Source organism: Lissotriton vulgaris, chromosome 5 (assembly GCF_964263255.1).
Source record: "Lissotriton vulgaris chromosome 5, aLisVul1.2, whole genome shotgun sequence".
In the NCBI taxonomy this organism is placed as follows: domain Eukaryota; kingdom Metazoa; phylum Chordata; class Amphibia; order Caudata; family Salamandridae; genus Lissotriton; species Lissotriton vulgaris.
The window spans coordinates 1809679432-1809704440 of record NC_141693.1 but is presented as its reverse complement, the minus strand read 5'-3'; the positions used below and the strand labels follow the sequence as shown (position 1 = coordinate 1809704440).

Sequence of the window (25009 nt, the reverse complement as noted above, 5' to 3'; positions counted from 1 at the left end):
TACTTGTCACTAAGATGCCAACAGGCATATGCCCTTGCAAAAGCAATTGATGCACAGGGATTCGTCTAATGCAGTCCCCACAAAGGATTCTACCCCAAACTCAGTGAGAGGGCAGCTTGGGCCTTGGGAGACCTAGATAGCCACCACCTGTGTTGTTGAACTCTTCAGAGTCCGCAGGAGGTTGGGATCAGCAGACCCGTCAGCAATGTTGCTGTGCCTGCGAATGCAGGGGAGTGACTCCTTCCCTCCACTGGAGATTATCTTCAGGTGTATTGGATGCTCCACAGGCCCTACACGGATCCTGTATGGTGCACAGGCACAGACGAGGCAGCAGACTGAAAAGGAGATGAAGTCAGGCCCAAACGAAGTCCAGCAAAGTCCAGAGTGCCCAGACGGTAGCAGTGCAGTGGTTTCAGTTCTGAATATTGTCCACGATGATTCTAGGGACCTACACCCAGGTATGCCCTTAAGTACCCTAAGTAAAGAGTTGGTAAGATTCAAGGGACCTTCCCAGGGGAGAGTCTGGACAGGGGGAGGTTACTCCCATGTCCTTTGTCCAGTTTTGCGCCAGAGCGGGAGCCAACGCCTCCCAGGACTGGTTCGAACTGGATTATGTTCAGGGGACGCCAAATGTACCCTCATGCTGACTTTTAGGCGCTGGCAAGCACACCCAACCATCCCAATACACTAAATCCTGTCTGGGAGGTGGTCACATCTCCCTGTGACAGGATGCCTATTGCTCTGACTTCCCCTGCTCGAGCTTGGCTCAGCAGAAGGAGGGCAGAAATGTCTCTCTGGTCAGCATTTTGTGCTGTCTGGGACTAGAATGCTGGTACCAGGAACACTGAGAGCTTAACGGAGGGCTATCCCGGTGGGTGGAATCATACCTCCGGTATGGTTACCGGTGTGGGAGTATGATTCCAAAATGTTAGACACCGAACGCGATTTGCAGACGTTTTCGAGAAGGTCATCGTGCGGTCACGCAATGCCCCTCTATATTAGTATATGGCTGCTTCACTGGCAACCCGGGAGAATAGCCACTGGAGGGTTGTCCCGCTCATGCAGGGGCACTGTCTCACCTAGAAATATAGCAAATCTCTATCTTTAGTAAGTGGTGCATGCACAACGTACACAGGCTGCAATGGCGGGCCTATAGTTCCATTTTAAATAGTCTCTTATGGGTGGCATAATACATGCTGCAGCCCATGGGAGACCTATGGGATACCTATGCCCTGGGTACATGGGTTTCATATACTAGGTACTGACAAGGGTACCCCAGTATCTAACCTTGTGTGTACCTAAGTATAGAATACAACAGTTTAAGGAGAAAGCAGATAGACTGGGGTCCTGATTAGCAGGGTCCCAGTCAGACTAGACAAAAACAATGTCACATCAAGCAAAAAGTGGGTGAAACCATATGAAGCAGAACCTACCTTCCTACACAACCCCCCGCAAACGTAAGGAGATGAAACTAACCTTGCCCAGTTGAGTCTTCATTTTCTAAGTGGGAATATCTAGAGTGTCCATCTGCATTAGCATGGTTACTTCCAGGTCTCTGGTCCACTGAATAATCAACCCCCTGTAGGGAAATGGACCACCTCAAACGTTTGGGATTTTCACCCTTTATTTGTTTTCGCCATAAGAGGGGATTATGGTCTGTCTGAACAATGAAGTGAGTGGCAAACAAGTATGGCCTCAATTTCTTCAGTGCCCAGACCACAGCAAAGACTTCCCTCTCTATAGCTGACAAACGTTTTTTTTCTGGGGGTCAACCTTCTGCTGATAAAAGCTACTGGTTGATCCTGGCCCTCTGCATTTAGTTGAGATGGCACAGCACTTACCCCCAACTCAGATGCATCTGTTTGGACAATAAATTGTTTAGAGTAGTCAGGACTCTGCAGAAAGGGAGCAGTGCACATAGCCTGCTTGAGATCATCAAATGGAGGTCAGATCATTCAAGGGAGTCACATCCTTTTCCAAATCTCCTGTAATACCCAGTCAGGCCCAAGAAAGCTCTGACCTAAGTCTGGGTAGTTAATCATTTGCATTGTGGATGATAGGGTATGGCTTCAAGACCTGTGAGAACTTTTTTCAACCAGTTTTTGGATTATGGCAGGTGCCTTCTTCAAACCAAATGGCATTACCATCACCACAAATTGGTAATGCCCACTGGGGGTGAAAATGCTGTTTTTGGTTTGTCATCCTCAACTAGTCTGATTTGCCAATATCCAGCAGTAATATCAAATGTGCTTAAGACCTTGGCTGAGGCCAAAGTGTCAATGAGCTCATTTGCCCTGGGAATTGGGCGAGCATCAGTCCTTGTGACTGCATTGAATCCCCTAGTTAGCACAAAACCTCAGCCCTCTCTTACCACCCTGGGTGTAAGGTTTTAGTACCAAGACCACTAGACTAGCCCAAGGGCTATCTGAAGGCTCAATTACTCCCAATTGTAGCATCTTTTGAACTTCTGTCCTGATGCAAACTCTGGCATGGTCAGGCTGCCTGTAGGTTTTATTCTTAACGACTCTCACCTGTGTCCACTTCATGGGTACACCAGGTGGTTTAACTGGGTGCCAAAGAAAAGATACGCCTGTATTGATTGATGACCTTCCTGCAATCAATCAGCTGTAGGTCATTGAGGCTACCTGCCAAGGCTACACCATCAACTGGCCCATCATCAGAGTTTGTGAGAAGAGATCAGGGAGAGGGTCACTCTCTTCCCCTGATCCCTCATCTGTTGCCATGAGCAAGTCCATGTCAGCCCTGTCCACAAAATGTTTGAGCCTGTTCACATGGAGCACTCTGTGGGGGCTCCTAGGAGTGCCAAGGTCCACCTGATAGGTGACTTCACCTTTTTGCTCAATGACAGTGTGGGGCCCTCTCCATTTATCTTGGCGAGCTGCTGGAGCCATAGGCTCCAACACCCACACTTTCTGGCTTGGTCGGTAAACAGTCAGGTAAGCCTTTTGGTCATGCCAAGCTTTTTGTAATTCTTGGCTTGTCTCCAGGTTTTTACTGGCCTTCTTCATGCACTCAGCCATCCCAGAGCGGAGATCAAGTACATAGTCCACTATGTCTTGTTTGGGAGGTTTGAGAGGTAACGCCCATCCCTCCTTCACCAAACACAAGGGACACCTAACATGATGCCCAAACAGAAGTTCAAAAGGGCTGTAGCCAACCCCCTTCCGAAGGACCTCTCTGTAGCAAAAAGAAGGTAGGTCAAAAGAACATCCCATTTCCGCCTGAGCTTTTCTGGGATGCCCATGATCATTCCCTTGAGGGATTTGTTGAATCTCTCAACTAATCCTTTGCATTGTGGATGATATGGTGTGAAATTGTAGTTGACACCACACTCCTTCCACATTGCAGTCTTTTAACTTGACATGAAGTTTGTACCTATGTCAGTTAAGACCTCCATAGGGAAACCCACACTGAAAAAAATTCCTAAGGGGTCCCTGCCACCACAGGAGCTGTAGTGGTCCTAAGGGTTATTGCCTCTGGGTACCTAGTTGCATGGTCCACCACCACTAGAATATAGCTGTGCCCAGATGCTCTAGGAGGGTTCATGGGACCAATGATGTCAATCCCACTGCTGCCACCTTTGTGAGAAGCTGACCTGGTATATGATGTACACTAATGTAAGTGGACACCTTGCACAAGTCCAGATGACCCTTATGGTTATTTAAGAGGTTTCAGACCACCTTCGAAAGCTATCCAAGTGGTAGCTGTGGACAGCAGCCTTCAGGCTTAGTCTTGAAAGACTGTAAAGCAGCTTGTTTTATCAGAATGCAATCTTATATTGTAGTGTAGTTCCTATATTCCCAATAGGCTCTGCGCATTGGAATAATATATCCTATAGATGTGATGTAGGACTTATGTCTCCTAGGTCTCTATTGAATATATTAAACGTAATTGTGAGTGCCAGCTAGCTCAGAGGTCACTAGAAACCTTCTCAAGTTCACAAGAAGGGATTAGTTTCTGACAACTGCATAAACATGACAACTTTGTTTCTCTAAGATAAAATTGATCTTCAGAGTCGTGGAAACAATAGATAGATATCTTACTCAGTCATTCGTGCATGCTTCGTTTCACCAGAGGTGCAGAGAAATAGAGAGACAGGCGTTTTCAATAAAAGTATTTATTGAACAGTCTTCTTTCTCATGCAGAAGAAATGAACTGCTACAATCGTAAGACTGGCTGTAAAGTATAATGTGTACGGCAAGAAGAGTATTATAAAATAATACTGTAAAAGCATGGTATGGTTTCTAAGCCATAAAATACATACATAAATAAATAAAGACTAAAAGTACTCAACTGGTGATTCTAAAATAAGCCTACCCCGATGTACCTAACCTAAGTCTAGTACGAGGGAAGAAGTAAGTGTGGTGTAGCATACGTTTAGTATTCTTTTTGCCAAGAATCTAACCAAGATTTCTCTTAGGGTCTAATCAGCTCCGTACCTTGGTTTAGAATGAAGGAGGTGAGTCTCAGGACTCGATTTCCCAACACCCTGCAAGGGGAGCTTGGAAACACTGAGCTGGATTTCTCGGCAAGAGACAAGACAGCGTCTCTCTCAGTGCGTCTGCTGGAGGGTCGGCTTCCTTCGGCACTTGCTGTAGCGAGATGCGTCGGGAACGTAGATAGTCAACTGCTCCAAACCACCGTGTGTTGGCTAGGGCAATTGTGGGCATATTTATACCTTGAAGGTGCCGAGTTTGACGTAAAGGTGGACATAATAATGCCATCAAAGAGTCTCAGTTCTTTGAAAACACCATGAGTTCTTGGACAAATCAATATTTAAGCAAGGCGAAGTCCCTAACTGCTGAAGCAGTTTTCCAAGAAATTTTTGTGGCTTTTGGGAACTAGTGGAAGTAGCCAAGCCGTATTTGAACTGCAGGAGCTATGTCTAAATATGGTTATGATTTCTATACCCATATAAGGATATGGTGATTTATACCTATATAAGGGCATCAATCGGGAAAAAATACTAGGGTCCTAAAATGCTATACAACAATAGTATAGATGAAATGAAAAAGGACCACACAAGGTATTTATAAAAATATGTATTTATTGTATAATACTCTCTAGTACGTTCCAATAGCTCCTACATGGAGATATTCACAAAGCACACAATCCTGTAGCAAATAAATCACTGTAAATAGCACTAATACACAGTGGGCCCCAGGGAGGGACCTAACTATATACTAAAAAAGTGGACTAAAAACCACGACTGGAGTCAGGAAGATGTCGATAGGATGTAGAATCACAGGGACCCCAAGGAACCACCCAAGGTGAGAAATAGGGACCCCACAGATGATGCGGGCAGTGTGAGAACATAACTGCGGGCTCCGTACAACTCTACGGATAAGATGAGGTTGGATTTTTAAAGATTAAAGACCCTTCCCAGTGGACCCTGAAGAAACCCTGTGGAAGACAGAGGTTGGAGAGCCAACCTACCCATGGATACTCTGGTACCCAAGTTACCTATCCGCCGGAAACTGCTGTCGAACCCAATGGAGGACTTCAGGAAAGTGCTGCTGCTGTAAGAGGAGAAAGTGTCCATGGGAATCCAAACACAGATTCTTGATGAAGAGTACCTAAAGCAGAGGGGACAGAGTGTGGGTCACTTTGCAGTGACCAAGAGCTCAGTAGACGAATGCCCAACGATGTTGGATGCTTCAGGATAGATGTCAACAAGCTTGACTCAGCAGCTGCGCGGTCCTGGTGACACGGAGGATGACCAGGAGCCGAATACGAGCTGTAACACAAATGAAGTTGAGTGCTGAGGCGCCGCTGTCCCACAAACGATGTTGAGTGCTGAGGCGCCGGTGTCCAGCTGTAACACCAACAAGCCTTGGCAAAAGCAACCTACGCAAGAAGTCAGGAAGATGCAGGAAGAGGACCAGCAAGGTTCAGGGGACTCACCACAAGCAGGGGAATTAGGGCAAGTCCATAGCTATCAGGGAAGCCCAAAGAAGACGTAGTTGATCCTCCACATGACCCACAGGCCGGAGGCACTGGAGTCACAGGAGGACCATGGACAGGTTTCCAAAACAGCATGCCACAGAGCCCCCCATGCGATGTGAAGATCTTAGCAGGAGAAGTTGCCAGAGGTTCGGATTACTTGGAGCCAAATGAACTTGTTGCTAAATTGCCAACAAGCATATGCACTTGCAAAAGTATGAGGTGCTCAGGAGTTCAGCTAATGCAGCCACCACAAGGGATTCTGACCTCAAACTCGGTGAGAGGGCAGCTTGGGCCTCTGGAGATGTAGATAGCCACCACCTGTGTTGGTAAACCCTTCGGAGCTTGGAATCAGCAGACCGGTCAGCAGTGTTGAGGTGCCTGCGAATGCAGGGGAGTGACTTCTTCACTCCAAGGGAGATTATCTTCAGGTGTCTTGGATGCTAAACAGGCCCTAAATGGATCCTGTATTATGCACAGGCAGACTAGACAGCAAACAGAAAGGTCAACAAAGTCAGGCCCAAACAAAGTCCAGCGAAGTCCAGAGTGCCAAGACTGTAGAAGTGCAGTGGTTTCAGTTCTGATTCTTGTCCACGACGAATCTTTGGACCTACACCCAGCTAAGCCCTTAAGTACCCTAATGAAAGTGTTGAGAAGATTTAAGGCACACTTCCAGGGGAGAGTCTGAACAGGGGTGTGGTTACTCCCATGTTCTTTGTCCAGTTTTGCACCAGAGCGGGAGCCAACGGCTCCCAGGACTGATTTGAACTGGACTATGAATAGGGACACCAAATGTGCGCCTCATGCAGACTTTCAGGCGCTGGCAAGCACCCCCACCCAGCCCCAATACACTAAGGGCTAGATGTATAACTCACCAATTTGCAAGCCGCAAATTGCATCGCATTTGTGATTTGCAATTTGCGACTCGCAAATTAGGATGCACAACAGTGTCTGCGACACTGTTTGCTATTCCCAATGGGGTCGAAAATTGCATGCCTCATATTAATGAGGAAGTCTCAATGCGTGACCCCGTTAGGAATGGCTGACACTCCTAGGGATGGTGTCTTGCTAGGGTCAGCAGACCACCATGTCTGGGACTGCTTTTAAATAAAAACGTGGAACATTTAAAAAAAATCAACTTTTCAGTTTCATTTTTGAAGGGCAGGCAGTGGTCCCTGGGACCACTGCCTGCCCTCAAAAATATTGTTAGAACCACTAACATAGGGGAAGAGGTCCCCTGGGGACCCCTTCCCGTTTGCAATTGGTTTACCACCATTCTATGAAGGGTAGTACACTGCGACTGTTTTGCGCCTGTTATTGCGGTCGTAAAACAGTCATACATAGCTTCAGGAGTCGCTATTAGAAAGGGACAACCTTGGAACCCCCATCCTAAAAGCGAGTCGGTAATCCTATTTTGTGAGTCGCGAATTGATTTGCGACTCGCAAAATGGGATTAGTACACGGGCTCACGTTTTTTGCGGTCGCAAACGGGTCTAAAACCCATTTGCGCTCGCAAAAAAAGTCTAAAAGATGGTTACACCTCACTGTGAGACGATTACTATTGTTCTGTCTTTCCCTGCTCGGGCTTGGCTCAGCAGCAGGAAGGCAGAAATGTGTCTCTGGTCTGCAGCAAACATTTTGTGCTGTCCAAGACTAGAAGGCTGGTACCGGGAACACTGAGAGCTTGACAGAGGGCTCTCACAGTGGGTGGAAACATACCTCCCACACCGGTTAGCCCTGTGGGGGTATGATTCCAACATGTTTGATACCAAACAATATAGGGCTTGTTGCAGCCGTTTTCGAGATGATCATCGCTCAGTCCCGTAATGCCCCTCTATATTAGTATATTGCTGCTTCACTGGCAACCCGGGAGAATGGACTTCCAAGGCTGTAGGAGTAACCCGCTCATGCAGGGGAACCATCTAGCCAAGAACCCTGCCATCAGGATTGTTGAGGCCTGCTATAGTGATGACTTATAGGATTTAGGTGCAGTGACCCTAAGATATAGTAAACCTATATCTTTAGTAAGTGGTGCATGCGGGAAAGTATACAGGCTGCAATGGCAGGCCTGCAGTTCCAATTTAAATGGTCTCTTATGGGTGGCATAATACATGCTGCAGCCCATGGGAGACCTCTGGGGTACCTATGCCATTGGTACCATATACTAGGGACTGACAAGGGTACCCCAGTATCAATCTGGGGTGTACCTAACAGTATCCAATCTGGGGTGTATCTAAGTACATAACACAACAGTTTAAGTAGAAAGCAGATAGACTGGGCTCCTGATTAGAAGGATCCCAGTCAGACTAGTCAAAAACAGTGTGACATAAAGCAAAAAGTTGGGGTAACCATAAGAAGCAGATCCTACTTTCCTACATATGTATTTGATTTTTTCCTTGGTGTGTGTTCCAGTCCAACTAGAACTAGCTTTAAAGAGGAGCAGAGCTCTTTAAAAAGGAAATCATATTCACACAGTAACATTAGAAATTTGAGGCACAGAATCCTCTTATCTGTATGTGGAGTCTGTTTGAGACCAGATATCGGGAAACAAGAATGGCCCCGATAAACACAACAGCATTATTTGGTGTGGTAGTAATGTATCCGGTAATACTGATAGAACAGATATGAGTAATTCTTGAATGCAGCATTATACTAGGAAAAAGGGGTGGTGATGAACAGAGTGTCTGAATTAAGCAGACCACTCTTACCCATTCCAAAGATCAGGGCATGATCCATCACCGTTATTTATCTCACTGCACCATCCCAGCTCAGAACCTGGCTATATGCAAATCAGTCTGTCCCTGGCCCAGTGCATCATGGGAACAGGGCAGACTAAACTACCAAGCCAATTCTTCATCAGAAAGGAGACAAGCTACCGGGGACCGGTTTCTGGCATTTCAGCCGTCTTCGGCCCGGCTTGCTTGAATCCTGATGGTGCAGTGAGAAAGGGACTCATGTCTGAGTATACCCTGCCACACCTATAGTGGCCAAAAACGATTCAGAAAAAGGGGTGGTGATGAACAGAGTGTCTGAATTAAGCAGACCACTCTTACCCAGTCCACAGATCAGGAAATGCCAGAAACTGGTCCACGGAAGCTTGTTTCCTTCCCAGTGTAAGAATTGGCTTGGTAGTTTGGTTTGCCCTGTTCCCATCATGCACTGGGACAGGAACAGACTAATTTGCATATAGCCAGGTTCTGAGCTGGGATGGTGCAGTGAGCAAAAAAACGGTGTTGGATCTAGCCCTGATCTCTTGACTGGGTGAGAGTATTCTGCTTAATTCAGAAACTCTGTCCATCACCACCCCTTGTTGTTAAATATTTTGTCCACCCTAAGCGTGGAAGGGTATACTCAGATGTGAGTCCCTTGCTCATTGCACCATCAGGATTCAAGCAAGCTGGGCCGACGACGGCTGAAATGCCAGAAACTGGTCCCCGGAAGCTTGTTTCCTTCCCAGTGTAAGAATTGGATTGGTAGTTTGGTTTGCCCTGTTCCCATCATGCACTGGGACAGGAACAGACTAATTTGCATATATCCAGGTTCTGAGCTGGGATGGTGCAGTGAGCTAAAAAACGGTGTTGGATCTAGCCCTGATCTCTTGACTGGGTGAGAGTATTCTGCTTAATTCAGAAACTCTGTCCATCACCACCCCTTGTTATTAAATTTTTTGTCCACCCTAAGCGTGGAAGGGTATACTCAGATGTGAGTCCCTTGCTCATTGCACCATCAGGATTCAAGAAAGCCGGGCCGACGACGGCTGAAATGCCAGAAACTGCATTATACTAGGGCCACAAATGATGCACAACAAGTCCCATCTGAAATGGGTAATTGAATTCAGAAATCTATGTTACTCCGCCGATTTCCGCATGATATTCCAGAGTTGAGGAATATTTAAGCTTGACCGGATAGAATTGTCCCCATGATCAACTGTAGGAATAACACACAAGTTATTATGGTGTGTGGTATCACAAAATCCGGTATAAAAACGACTGGACAGAAAATACTGTTTCCATCCAAAACCATTTGGAAAATGGACCTATATGATGTGGTTAACATGTAATTGGGGCTGTAATTTTATTTTTACGTTACTATTTTTTTTACAACTTGAAAGGCATCGAAATAAAGGGATTGACCGAGATTTAGGCATCCTGTGTGCTCACCCTATTACTTGTGTGAAAAATCACCTGACTTCATACTCGGCAACTTGACTGCTGAGCACTAGACATCTCAAACCTTCAGGCAAAACATCGTCCCATTTATAATCCGTGATTTTTTGAGAGGCCATTGTTAGCTGGTTCTTAAAGGGAAAAGAGTGGTACAAACTAATTGCAAATTCTTCTATTTATTCATAAATTTCTCCTAAAAAGTGTCACAATCCTGCTTTCAGTTACTTTAGAGCACTATATTGTCATTGCCATTGCATTTAAGCTGCAAGAATCCTTCAATCCCTCGGGATACCTCAGTTTAGGACACATGTTCTAGGCGTATCCTCTGTGTGTTCATCTTTTTTAATGAAGGTGTCACACCGCGTACACTTCAAAGCTGTAACCTGTCTATTAATGCTCCTTGCATACAAATGAGTCGATAAGAAAAAAGGGCAGCGCTTTAATGAAATAAGATTACAGAAATAAAACAATTAAAGTAAATGCTTAGCATTGCCCCGCCCGCTGTATCTTGATTCATCATGTGATGAGAAATGTATATGCCCAACAAGGCCTGAATATTAATTTATCACACCTATGGTAATGAGAGGGAGAGTCTGACCTTGAAACAAAACCGCATATTTAGCAGTTTACTCACAGAAATGAAACACCCACTAAGGTTTGTATATATAGGCAAAACAATCCAGCCATTGCACCAGCACCCTCCACTCTCTCCTACTCAGTGCCTCTTTGCAGGGTAGCAGTTCTTCTGGAGCATCATGTCTTTCTACCATCATAGTGCTGGTTCCAGCCGGGCTTCAATGGTTGGTGGTGGAGCCAGCTTTGGCGGCTTCCAAGGCAGTGTTGGAGGAGGCGTAGCTTTCCAAGAGGTCTTTAACAATGCAGTTATTGGGAGCCAACCCAGCAACGAGGGCCTCCTCTCTGCTGGGGAAAAGCAGACCATGCAAAACCTGAATGACCGTCTTGCGTCCTATCTGGAGAAAGTCCACCAACTGGAATGTGCCAACTTGGAGCTTGAGAACAAAATCAAGGATTGGTATGCACACCACCGTCCCGCAGTGGCTCATGACTACAGCAAATACTACACCATCATTGCAGAGTTTCAAAAAAAGGTAAGAACATTATAAATCATTAAAATCTTGGCCTAATGATGTACATGATTACATCATTCCTTGTTATTGCTGTAGTGTGTAATGCAGAAATGAATTGTTACCTTTTAAGTGATTGCAGCTGAGGATTTCGTCTCTCATAGTTTCGAGTAGGGCTTTACACAGAATACAGGACACTTTATTCTCTTGATGTGTAAAGAAGGGCACTCTTTGTCTGCATTTCTTCACTGCGGTTAATTGCCAACATGCCCTAATTGTGACCCCACAACGTCCTTGAATGAAACTGTGACCAATCTCTAATAAACACCGGATTATTAAAAGTTCCCATGTTGTTTGAAAGACTACTTCCCTGTTGTAAATATCTGTAGTTCCTTTCGTGATTATCAGAGATAAATTACAGGAAAATCCGTTCGACTAGGTGGCTGTTCGATCATTGGGCCGTTCAGCCATGTTTTGTGGGTTACCATGTGACTCCATGGTATACCATGTTTCCAGTCTAGGGCTTTATTTCAGCACATGTTAATTCAATGCACACTTGAAATTGGAGTCTTAGTTTTCTTCAATAAGGTCATTTCGACTAAAGTACTCGATATTGATTATGTAAAGGGATCAGGGGCGACAATGTCCCATTACGACCAGAGCGGCCGACTTTGGAAATGGAAACCAGGTTCAAGTCCCAGCATTGGCTCAACATCCTATGATATCTGGGCAAATCATTTAATATCCCTGTGCCTAAAAAATGAATGTGATCATGTGTAATGTAACTGGTGCTCATTTAAAGCGCTCGCATACATTCGGGTCGAGCTTTCGTCCTCGAGCAATATAAAGTGTGGCTCAATGATTAGAGTGGCAGACCCTGATTCAGAGGTCTAGCCCGGGACCAGGGTTCAATTCCCCGCCTCGGCGGGTCTTGGGCTCAAAAATTCCACGGACCTGATAATTCTCACCTCGGTGCCTATTCCAATCATGGAGTCCCACTCTGCAACTCTGGGCAATAGCTTGCTTAATCTCCACAACGGCCCCCACAACGCAGGGAAAGCCAGGATGGGTTCCACAGCGGTATTCGTACAAGCGCCTTGAGACCCTTGCGGGTGAGTAGTGCGCTATACAAGTATCAATTTACAATTACAAAGTTGCAAAATTAGCTGAGAGATGGTTTTTAGAGTTATGAAGCCACAGAGTGTTTCTATGAATATTGCAAGATGGTGCCTGGAATATTAATTACAATAGGAAACGCGGGAACTGGATACTATGTGCACGCACCAGATGTCTGTACAGATACTCATTGAACCGCCAGAAATGCTTAATCAAAAGTGTAAATGTCTAAAATTCTTTTTTAGAAGGATTATTGACTTTTGTTTTTGAAGGTCAGAATATTTGCCCTCTTGGAAATGACACGCCACGCGCTGCACCATTGTCTTCAATGTAAACTTTTATTGTCTTCCAGATCATTTGTACATCTACTGAGAATGCCAGGACTGTCCTGCAACTCGACAATGCCAGACTGGCTGCTGAAGACTTCAAACTTAAGTAAGTCGGTCCATTTCCTCCATCAGTGGCAATATCTTAGCAACAAGACAGAGTCCTCCAAATGCTAAAATACCCTTGACTTTCTTCACCTTCCTTTCCTCACCACCAATTCATCCGCATAGCCTTGCCAGGAGAAGACTAGATCACTGGAACACTTTAAGTAGATGTTGCAATACTTGCTCGCCCCTTCATTAGGATATTACCATTGCCACATGGACTCTTTCTAACCTTGCTTGGCACACCAGGACCACCACTTGTCAATAAAAGGATAAACAAGTAAACAAGAAGCACTGATTCCTCTCATAAATTCCTCTTAAATCTTGAAATCTTAGGGCCTGATTTAGACCCTCACTGATGGACCACATTCCAAGAGGGTGGGAGGGGACATCTCCTCCACCACCTTGACCATGTCCTTGTGAGTCACAAAGAATTTGGCTCTTCAGACAAGGCCCAATCACTGGACTCACATGTGGTAACTCTAAAACATTCAAATGGATGGAGACCTCTCTTTTTCCACTCTTTACCTCACCCTTTTGCCCAGAAAGGTCATTCACTTTGTGCACGTCTTCTTATCTCAGTGGCTACTTTCCACCTCACCCACCTTCTTCAATATATCACCACCTAATACCCATTCAAATACTTTTCAAAACAATAAATAGAGCTATTATGTTTACTTTTAACCTATATATTTTCTTTCAAATAAACAGTATTTAAATTACATTTTCTTCTCTTTCCAATTGTGAAATAATCCTTCTTCAAGAGATAAGCACAAGATTAGGGTTCAATCCCTTAAACTTCACCGAGATGGATGGCATGCTTAAATTATTCTCAATAACTGCGATCACTCGAAAATATATACCGAGGACTCATAGGTGGATAGTGTGGATGGAATGCATTGCACTGCCTACCGTGGTGTGCAATTATTTACTGTCGAGAGGTCTTCTGAACGGGAAAGAGTTTCCTCGTGGTTAAGATTTAAAAGAATATCACAACTCAGTTACCTTGATTCTGTTGCATTAAGGATGTCCATTTTAATGTCAGATGAGTAGCATAGCATTATTGGAATAATTTTCGGAACAATCCTAAATGCTCAGACTTTGCCATGCACATTTGGAATTCAAGCAACATAGCGCCCACTACAAACTCCATCACCTAGGAGATAACACCAGGTGTTAGCTAGTAAGCAATGCAATGCTAATGGTTTAATTGAACTTAGAATGATACTAGTCCTATTTGGTCTTTTGTTAGCCAACAGACATATATCAGAAATGCAAAAACCATAAGATCCGTCCTAACCTTGACCTTCTCCTTGTTTTTACTGTACCAATAGTCATATTTGACTAGTATGGTGGGAGGTTTGTAATATACTAATCTTGCATTCAGTCCAAAACAAACTGAGGGATATTTAGACAGAAATTACATATTTCTTCAATGAAGACCTTTTTTTTTTATCGATGTCTTCCACAATATTGTACTTATACATCTTTTATAACAGCATACAGACTTAGTTGTACAATAGAACTGTCACAGGGCTTCTGGCAATGTGCTGTTGCAAACTTTAATTTACGTGCTTGAAGCCTCAGATGTTAGAACTTGCTGTTTCAGATGTGGTTTTCTTTTGCAGTTATTGACGTCTAGTTATTTTTTTTCCAGGTTTGAGAATGAGCTGGTCATGCGCCAGAGCGTGGAGGCTGACACCAACGGGCTGCGCAAGGTGCTCGATGAGTTGACCATTGGCAAGTGTGACCTTGAGGGAGAGGTGGAGAACCTGACGGAGGAGCTGTCTTGCCTCAAGAGGAACCACGAAGAAGTAAGAGCAATGTGGCATGAAAGTGCTGGTATTGAGATAGATGGAATCCTGTGACGTGATACACGGCTTTGAAATGCGCTTTCTGATTCATTAAAGTTTTCATACAGTTGTGTCAGACAATTCAATCATTTTTAGAAGCCAGGGAAAAAATCAGATGGACAAACAAGGAAAGCGTAAATGCATTACATTGGAAAACCTTAATATATATGATTGAGGTGTCAACAAAATGAGGACTCTCAGTACTGAGTGATTTGAGCACTTGAGAAAAAAAGCAAGCGAGATGGGAGTGCTCAGCAACGGAGTGTGAAACTCATTCATTTGAACTCCGAGCCCTGATTACTGAACCACTACTTTTTGCTAGGGCCCATGTCCTTCTTAGATGATATCTTCTTACTGTCAGCTATGCATCCTTCCAATTGAGCTCATCACCTGCCGTGTATTTTTTGTTATCCACATTGCCTTTTTTTCTGCTAGACATATATCTTTCACACAAGACAACAACTCTTTATTTTAGCTGGTCTAGATTTCCATTTTTTGCGATACCCCAGTGTGTTCTTCTTGGTAGACCACATTGCCTTCCTAGTAGGATATTTCCTTCCGCTAGACAACATCACATTTTCCTGTTAAACCTTTCCTCCTATGACACATTTGCTTAATTTTGTCTGGATACATCTCCTTTCAGCTATTCTTCGTCATGTTAGGATAGATCTCCTTCCAATACCTTATCTCTGTTTTCCAGACAGTAGCTCTCTCTCTCCTAATGATAGACCACATCTCCTGCATTCCGTTTGTTCACATTTCCTACATTTAGATGAAATCTCTGTTTGATAGATATGCATTCCTGCTAGATCATAACCCCTCTAAGCCACATTTATTTCATACTATGCCACACAGCCCTGAATAATGACCATGACATACTGCTACTCTTCCTGCAGGAACTGAAGGGACTACTGGGGACAGAAGGGCACATCAGCGTAGAGATGAATGCCGTCCCAGGCATCAACCTGCTGAAGCTCCTCGGGGACATGCGAAGCCAGTATGAGGAGATGGCAGACAAGAATCGCCGGGATGCCGAAGCAAAGTTCCTGGAAGCGGTGAGGAAGGAATGAATGTCCTGTGGGCTGTGGGATAAGAAGGACTGAACTATGGAAAACCTAGATATTTTCAAACATGAATTTGCATATATTTTCTCCTGAGTGTAACAACATAGACAATTTAAAAAGAAAGGAATGGAATATGCCCGAGTAATTTCCTGTGGCTGGGATAAATTCAAGAAGTCCATCACTTTTTGTAGTGTCTAAATATGTGAACTTTACTCATTCCCATGCTGTCTCTTAGAGCACTGCCCTCAAACAAGAGATCTCCGCCGGGGCTGAGGAGGTACAGACGAGCAAGAGAGAGATCTATGACTTGAAGCGCTCTCTACAGGCCTTGGAAATTGACCTACAGGCAGCTCTCATAATGGTAAGTTGTCTCAATTACTCCGGTTCTTTCTACATAGACCTCGCTGGTGAGACATCTTTCGAAACATATTAGATCCCCCATTCCTTGGGGAAGGTCTTGAAGAACCAATGACCATGCTGAAACCACTTACATAGCACATAGGTATCTCTCCTTAGTGTGAATACGCTCATATAACTACCAAGGTTCCTAGGTCCATGCAGGCAATCTGTCCCAGTCCAGTTTATTTCTTTGCTTTCTAGTAATCGTAGTATTGGTGTTATAATGGGATAAAACATACCTAAAAGCCCCAGAATGCAAAGACTAAATCTGGACACTAGCAGCTAGTCAGGCATGGACTTGCGAAATTTGGAAGAGCGGCACTTATTTATATTAGTCAGAACTCTGTACCGGAATTGGCTTGAACTCTTAGAAGGAAATATAAATGTGACTTTGGAATCATGTGTTGACCCTTCAATCTGAATGCTACTCAAAGTAGCTGACTATTGAGTCGTCCCTTTGGCAGCGCCAAGAGGCAATTTGATTTCTAATGCATTCTTTGGAAGTTATCTTTGCCACATTACTTGTGTATTGAAGTAAAGTTCATCTTTAAATTACCATGGGCAATACTACAATATATTTTTACTTAATGTATTTACAATGCTCAGAAATATCACGAATTAATACAAATACCATCTGGGTGGGGGGGTTGCATTGGGAGTGTTGAGGGCTCTTGCTAAGGCATAGAGAGTGGAGCTGACTCTGAAAAAACCAGGGAGGAGTTGCAAATGGAGTGGGGTGGCTTTAACCCACACACAGCTGCATCAGCAGCTTGGAGTGGTAGTAGGAAGTGCACTGCGTGCATACCAAGAACTAGCATGGAGACAATTCTAAGGCTGCATTCACAATGGGAACGGAAGGAAAGCATGAAGCATGTGGGTGTCGTCCCAGCATCTCCTCTCCAATAATGCCCCCATGCAGCCTTAAAGGCATACGGGGCCCCTCTTGGGCATGAATAAGAGAGAATGCTCTGAGACTCCTAACAACTCCCGCATGTGCTTAGTTGGCAAATGCCTATTTTTCTGATAAAAATGCAAAGAAACTAGGCTTGGTAAAGCATCACACGTAAATGTACGTGACTGCAGAATATTATTCTGGACTCGGGGGGAGGGATTAAGGCTATAGCCATTTTTAATCACTCTTGGCCCACTGAAAGCTAGAACACATTCCATCAAGTTGTTTCAGGTGTACATCTTGTCTTTTTTACACACAGAAAAAATCCCTTGAAGCCAGCTTGGCAGAAACAGAAGGGACCTACTGTGCCCAGCTGGCACACCTTCAAGAGAAGATCAGTCAACTAGAGGAGGAACTTGAAGGAATCAAGGAAGAGATGGAGAACAATATGGCAGAGTACGAGCAACTCCTGGACATCAAGAGCCGGCTGGAGAGGGAGATTGAGACCTACCGGTGCCTGCTAGAGGGTCAGGGCAGGTAAGACAATGGCAAATCCTGAACACCTACACTTTAGCAATATTTAGGTTCCAGGCAAAGTTCTTCACCTGGGGTACCATTGCAGTGAAGAGAGGAGCCCTAAATTACCCAAACAAGTAACATTGTCAACCCTTTGGTAAACCCTCACTTGAAAACTATTTTGTCAGCAGACATCGAGCATTGCGTATAGAATGATTATACAACATTCTTAGTCATGTGTATGTAACATGCATGTCATTTCCTTTCAGTTACAAAGTCGTCGACCAAAAGCCCAAGCGTCCTAGCCCTCAGTCATCAAAAGGTAAGCGTCCCTCTTTCTGTTAGCTTTGTTATAATGCTCGGTTCTTGCGACCTTCTCCCATTTGTCTGTTTGAAGTCTTGTCTCGTATAATAAAGCTTGGGCACCACATGATTCCTATGAGACATATCGTTTCACGGTGGTAACAGTAGTTCATGTCATGCCACCAGATAAGGGGACTACTGGCCTTTGAAAGATTCTAACCTCCACTGCTCAACTTCTCTGTGTGGATTATTAAGAACAGAGATGACTTTGCTCAAGCAGGTCCAATTCAATGAGGGATTTAAAGGTGAAGTTAGGCCCATCACATTTCTGGGGCATGCCCCACAATACAAAACACTAGAAACATCTTGGGGCATATTAGCAAGAAATAGCGATATTTATCGCTAAATGAGACTAGCCATTTGTTTTATTGCTGCCTATCGCTGAATATGTTAGCAGAGAAAACCTGCTATTAGCAATGTTTTTCTCCATTGTGCTAAAATATCCAGCGATAGTGGCGAAATGCGTGAATATCACTGGAATTCCAGTGATATTCACACATTAACGCCAATGGGGACTTAACCTGAAGTTCCACCTCCCATTGGATAAACAGGTAAGTTATGTTTCAGCAGGCGTTAGATTATAGCGATAATCGCGCTTAGAGCGATTTTTTTTTATCGCTGTGCCTTCCTTGCTAATAGGCGATAGCTGTGTTAGTGACTGCTTTCAGTCGCTAACAGTTTGGGTACGCCCACTTTGCATGTCATTAGCGATAAATATCGCTGACATGCAAAGCGGGCGCCAAACCGGTAGTTATCGCCTACAAGCTGTCGCTCACTGCTGTAAGCGACAGCTTGCTAATAGTGCGATAAAAATATTGCCGCTTGTGCAGCAAAAAGTGCCGCTAAAGCGGTGATATGGCTCTTGCTAATATGCCCCCTGTTTTTTTTATTTTTTCCAATGTAACTTCTGGCACCTTTCTCTAACTTTAAAAGCTAAAGTTAACATTTTTGTAGCGTCCATCTTGTTCTCTCTTTCCTTTGCTCTCATGGTGCTAACGAGCCACCTGTTACATTGCTACTTTACGATGAATGGGTGTGAGTGCTCCATATAAAGTATCAAAGTAAATGTGCTTCACCTATACTTGAAATGGGACAATGAATACCAAGGATGGAAAAGGATGAAAGTAATAAAATTACTGTAATGATTTTGTTTCATGTGCCATTCAATGCCCCATAAATATGTTAGGTTAATTTATTCTTTAAAGCATGAACATTTCATTTACATGAACCATAAGTGACATATAAAACAGGATTTGCATTATATGTTGCCTGATTAAAAATAACCCTTTTAACAATGATAATTCCCTGTTTCGACATAAATTATTGAGTTAGTCTCAACTTCCAAATGTTTAGAATGAAGCGCTCCTACTTATCCGGAGCACTGGACTCCATACATCTGATAGAGTTGGGGGCCCACTCTATCGCCCCTTAATCTGTCACATACAATGTACCTTCTCCCTCAAGCACACACGCACTCCTTTTTGCCACTAAGTTGCTTCGCTGTGTGATGAAGGTGGAGATGACCTTTAGGCGACCTACGACTCCTGGATGAAGGACAACAAACACTGGAGGGGGCCAGTTGACTGGGTTATGTAAAGACGGTCATTAAGTCTAGGCATGTTAGAGCCAGAGAGGTCAGGATGGCCCATTAGGAGAACCTTTTCACAAGCCACTTGCACCACTGTTAACATGTTCATCTGCACCATTATTAACATGTTAAGATGAGGGGCTCTCATTATAAGCAGAACATTCCCACATTGTGCTTGTACCAACTAGAACATTAACATAAGTCTTATTCACCAATCAGAATACTTCCACGAGACACATACACCAAATTTAGGGCCTTATTTAGATCTTGGCGATCGATTTTGTACGTCACAGCGGTGACCGATATCCGCCTACTGAATATCCCATAGGATATATTGGGATTTATATTTCGGTGGACGGGATATCTGTCAAAGTTGTGAGTCTTACAAGTTGTTAGTCTTTACGTGGTGCACATGACCAGTGACAATGGTCACATGGCATACATGCACCATCTAGAAACTCCCCCGAGGCGCTTGCACCACACAGACTCTTCACGAGGCACTTACACTAACTAGTCTATTCTCAAGAGGCACATGCATCAATGTAAACTTATTCACAAGAGAAACAAGCACTGGTAGCATGTTTAAATGAGGGGCTAGGAACAATATTCGAATGAATATTAGAATAATTGGAATATTAGATTGATCCGACGGGGCACCACCTCAGCACAGCAAACATTCCAATGAAGCACATGCACTAGTGCCCACACGAGGTACATGCACCAGCTACAAAGTTCACACGAGGCAGATGTATACGACTTTCAATGTTCACGAGAGGCATGTACATTCACTAAGAAGAATGTTTACCTCAGGTCGCTGCACTAACATTAGCAGGTTTACACAAGGGTTGAAAACATACAACAAACCATTCACAGGAGCCACTGATGCTACCGTGTATAAGAGAAATGCACCAGCGCAATAGTGAACAAGCACAATTTTAGAATGCTCAAAGGTGAGCACACGCCAAAATGTACATGATCACATACGTGCTCACATGGGAGACATATGTGAATGGTCACGTTAGGGGCATGTGTCTAGAATAAATGGTTCAAATAACAGAGATGGGAAAAGGAGATTACATTCCTGTCATTAGAATGTTTATATGAGGCACATGCGCATTGTTGAACCATTCACAAAATACATGCTCCAAAATGGGCCCGATTTGGAAAGCTATTTGCTTACCTGAGTTTAATTTAGGTAAGAAATAATTAATTAATTGGAGAGGGTAACATCCAATTCCTGAATCATAAAGTGAACGCAGACTATCAAACTTTATCCAGCATGCCATTGACCTTCTCTGTCATCAAATACATCACCTGTTCTCTCAGGGTATCCTACCTGCTTTCCATTGTTCACCGTTTCGTTTCTTGTTTCAGCCTCAGATCCAGTTAGAAGCCGCGTTGTAAGGACCATCGTCCAGGAAGTTGTTGATGGTAGAGTCGTGTCAGAAGAGGAGAAACAAAGTGAACAGAAAATATAGACAGAAACTGGGCCCCTCCTTATGGAACCGCTGATCGACTGGGAAACCTACAACATGATGCACAACCCGGGAGGAGGAACCCATTCCACAATTCTACCCCGCTGCTCTGCTGCTTCTCCAGGGGGTTTTCAACTCTTCCAACATAACCGCAGAATCTTCTGGACAATTTAATGCACTGAGCGCCAATCAGCAGTTCCCGTGCATACAGGCCAACCAGAAGACACCCAAAATGAATGAGCGAACACCTAAGAAAGCGAGAGGGCCTCCAAGATGTTCATCACGTGATCAAGGGAGAGTGTTCTTGTGAATCATCGGTTAACAGCCTTCTAAAACTTAGGCCAACTGAGAGCATTTTAAACGCCATACTGGTTGTAAATGTACTTCTGAAGACCTCATAAATTGACAGCTCGGCAGGGGCACCAGCTGGGAAGTGTGGTTCACTGTATCAAGGTTCTTCCGTTGAGCTTTCATCTCTTCCTCTTTGCCTTTCTTTTCCACAAAATGCTAATCTTTGCTTCTGTGACATTTTAATTCAATAAACTATTTTTGAATGCTTGAAATAAGGGTGTTTTTTGTGACATTTCCCTAATTTTGCTTTTTATCTATTGAGAAAAATCAAATGAGTCACATTTCTGGAAGGTAGTATGAAATTAACCTAAATTGGTACTGAAGTCAGTGGTAGACAAAGCATTTGAAGAATATATGCTCAGAATAGGAGGACATGTGACAGCAGTGCTCTTGAACAGTGGCGTTTCTTAGAGTGATATTAAGGAATGCATATAAAGGACCATGGATAAAACTGAACTGCGGGTGCCAGCTGCAAAGGGCAGTTGCAGAGAAAGTGTGCACAAGTGTGTGTGTGTGTATGTGTGTGTATAAATATATATAATGTATATTCACTGAAAAAAACAAAGATTAAAGTACATTATAGTTAGGTGAATATGTCAGTGACAACATTGATGTTTTTAACTAAAAAGAAAAACAGGAATTTACAGTTATAGTTAGCAAAGCTCCTTACATATTATATCGAGCATGACATGTTCTATCACATCATTTATGATATCCCGAATGATATCTCAAACACAAAGTTTGGCCCTGACAGTGGGCTTCCTAGGGCCTTTAATGGCTCGAGAGGGGAGCAGCGTGCCCTCCCTCCCCTTAAACAATGACGCCTCTTGGTTGGGTTCCCGTGGCCTTTGAATAAAGATTAAGGCCCCAGCTGTTAATTTTTGATCCTGAGGGAGTCCTGCGAGATCGCAGCAGAAACTACTGAGGTTTTGAGGATTTTGGCGTGCCTCTGGGTCCTCCCCATGATGACTAAGCGGGAGGGTATCCCTACCTTGCCCCCTTATATATTGTTTTAAAATTTACTACTGCAGAGCAGGAGACAAAGTCACCGAGTCGTGTGATGGCTGCAAGCAACATTTTTCTGATGTGGCTGGCAGTCAGTCTGACTGCCGCTAGATCAAATATGCCCAAAGGAACTAAAGCTCCCGGTCAATTGGAATGCTCTGTTTTTAAATTGGTGCTCCAGCAAGAGTACCTCAAGCTTCTCACAGAACCAACAGTCCAGCTACACAATTACTTTTGACCCCTCAGTTCTGATAAAAACATACTAAACGGATTTACACCAAATCACAAAAAGCGCAATCTGCGTACCAAGTTCTAACTACCTTTCAAATTCTGTTGAGACATTTTTGCTGTAGCCCGTATTAAATATGTCAATAGAAATTGTATGGGGATTTTGTGTTTTGGGACATCACTGATGACATCACCCAAGGTTTGTTTTCCTGCATATAAATTACTATGCCATTAGAGGTCTGACAGTAAGTACACAATAGCTCAGGAGAAGACCAGGCATTGTTGCTACCAACACAGAAACAACTCCCATAGGTGTTAAAAATAAGCATTATGTGCAACATTGACTCTATAGCCTATACTTTACAGGCTGCATAGTTCACATTAACAATCAACCACAGACATTTTGGAAACTCTTATTGAGTACTGTGTTCAATCTGTATACAACTGTCAAGAGGAAGCCAAAATAGTGAATGCAAATTACTACGTACATCTTTTATCTGTATCAAAGCCTACATTAAGAAATGAAGCCGATATCAGTAGATAACTAAGTATAGTAAACAGTGTTTACTCTATGGGGAGAGTTCACTCTACACCACACTGTTTTCAAACAGTGAAACTCTCATGAGAAATGCACCACATAGTAGTTAGAAGAACAAAATGCTCTTACGTTTTCACATGTCCTGGCAGTGACAAGCAGCTAAATTTGTTTTTCACCGCTGTGAGGTCTACTCCTTCCATAAGCTAGCATTGGGGCTCCTTAAAACGCCTTAAGCTGTAATTCATAATTGGAAAGGAGTAGCTTCTTCGTCTTTAATATCTTTAGAACGGTGCAAAAAACACTGTGTATCCGCACTCAAAATGTCCATATTCTAGTCTTTTATGGTCAACAAAACAGTGTCAACACTATTCTTGAAACTGCTCACAATCAAGTAATTCTTTCAATAAATCATTCCATAAAAAGTCTGGCGTCATGCAGCAAGGATTTAAGAAACACCAGGGCTATGATATGCCCCTAATCTTCTGTATTTCTGCCGAGCATTCCTGCCTCCCGTCCGGTCCAGGAAATCGTAAAGTAACGAAACAGGTGTCGGCTGCCATCATTTCTCAAAACATCGAGGAAAACATCAAGAACACGTTTATCATTGACTCAAACATTATTTCCTGTTACTATGCTTTATGAAACATGATATTTTATTGTTAAGTGAAGTACTATCATTAGATAATTACAATTTAAACCTCTTTGCAAATGATTTGAGAAATCACTTGGAGTGATTTATTGAAAGACATTTCTCTGCTTTTACTGCTCTGTGTGCCTTACAGTCTGTCTATAATACAGGTCTGGGTTGGGTGACACCTACACTTTATGCATTACCTCTAGACAGCCACAATACAGGAAGGGTTGTGCGCGACAGGACATTAGTCTGTATTCATCTGCATACTGAAAGCCTTCTTGGGCAAGAAGGGGAAGAGGTGGCTCACGCTTACATCTGAATAGGTTGTGTCCTGCCCTCACACAAAGGCCTGATTTATCCCCTACTGGTAGTCTGCGGCCATGGTTGGGCTGAAAGGGATTCTTGTGCACTTCAGAGAGTTCCTTTGAAGTCACACCCTACATCAAAGGCACTTTTGAATATAAGTACCAGGACTGTGGCCCTATCAAATCTGTATACTACTGGACCTGGGAAAAACTCCTGCTGGAGTAAACACTGCTGTGCTGTAAGGATTGCCACTTTGCTGTGGCTTACTGGTCTGAGGAATCGCTTCTCTGCTTTACGGTGCTTTTCTGCTGACAGCTGATCTCTGACCTTCTGAGGACAAGGACTGAACCCATAACACTTGAACCCAGAGTGACTCCAAGAGCTCATTGGCTTGCCTCCTGTAGTGTGCTGTCTCAGGGACACAAATGACTTTCTGTAATCCTGCTAGTGCTGCTGGACTCTGCCATCTGATAGTCCTACCCTTGCCTGCCTGAAGTACCCCCTCTTTTTTTCTACCTCGACACTGACGCAGTGCTGACTTTGCGCCAATCAGAACTGATGCATCGCTTTCAACACCGAAGCATTGGACGCTGTAGGACAGCAATTCTACAGCTGGTGAGGCTTGATGCTGATAGACAATGCGGCTCGACATCAACGTAGCACCTGTATCACAATGGGGTTGTACACTGAAGCTTCCATCGAAAGCATGCATCAGCGCCGACAGTCGCCTCCATCTTCAGATCAACGACAATGCAGCTCCTCCTCGACACCTCACCTTGAGTCTTCAACATTGACCAAAGCTCCATCCAAGGTATTTCTTCAGCAGAACCTGGCTGTGTCCTACAGCCGGTCTGCCATCGATTGCGGTCGGCCTGAATTTTGTCTTTGCACCGGTTCCTCACGACCTCAAGCAACCTCTTGACTGCCGGTGACTTCTAAGCACCTTTTTCACATTTAATCTTTAAAAATTCATATCTCGACTTCTACTGGTTTGAGGTTTGTCTTCATGGCCTTGTTTTAATCAGATAAATATTC

General features: G+C 43.9%; 1 protein-coding gene across 1 annotated transcript; it reads left to right on the top strand.

Moving 5' to 3' along the window:
- Positions 1-10775: 10775 nt before the first annotated feature.
- Positions 10776-21478, top strand: LOC147717261 (keratin, type I cytoskeletal 12-like). The gene is made up of 8 exons (XM_086924208.1): positions 10776-11239; positions 12684-12766; positions 14420-14576; positions 15512-15670; positions 15915-16040; positions 17290-17507; positions 17756-17808; positions 20812-21478. The coding sequence occupies exons 1-8, from the start codon at positions 10886-10888 to the stop codon at positions 20913-20915; spliced, it is 1254 nt and encodes a 417-aa protein (XP_086780334.1). The 5' UTR covers positions 10776-10885; the 3' UTR covers positions 20916-21478.
- The last annotated feature ends 3531 nt before the right edge of the window (positions 21479-25009 follow it).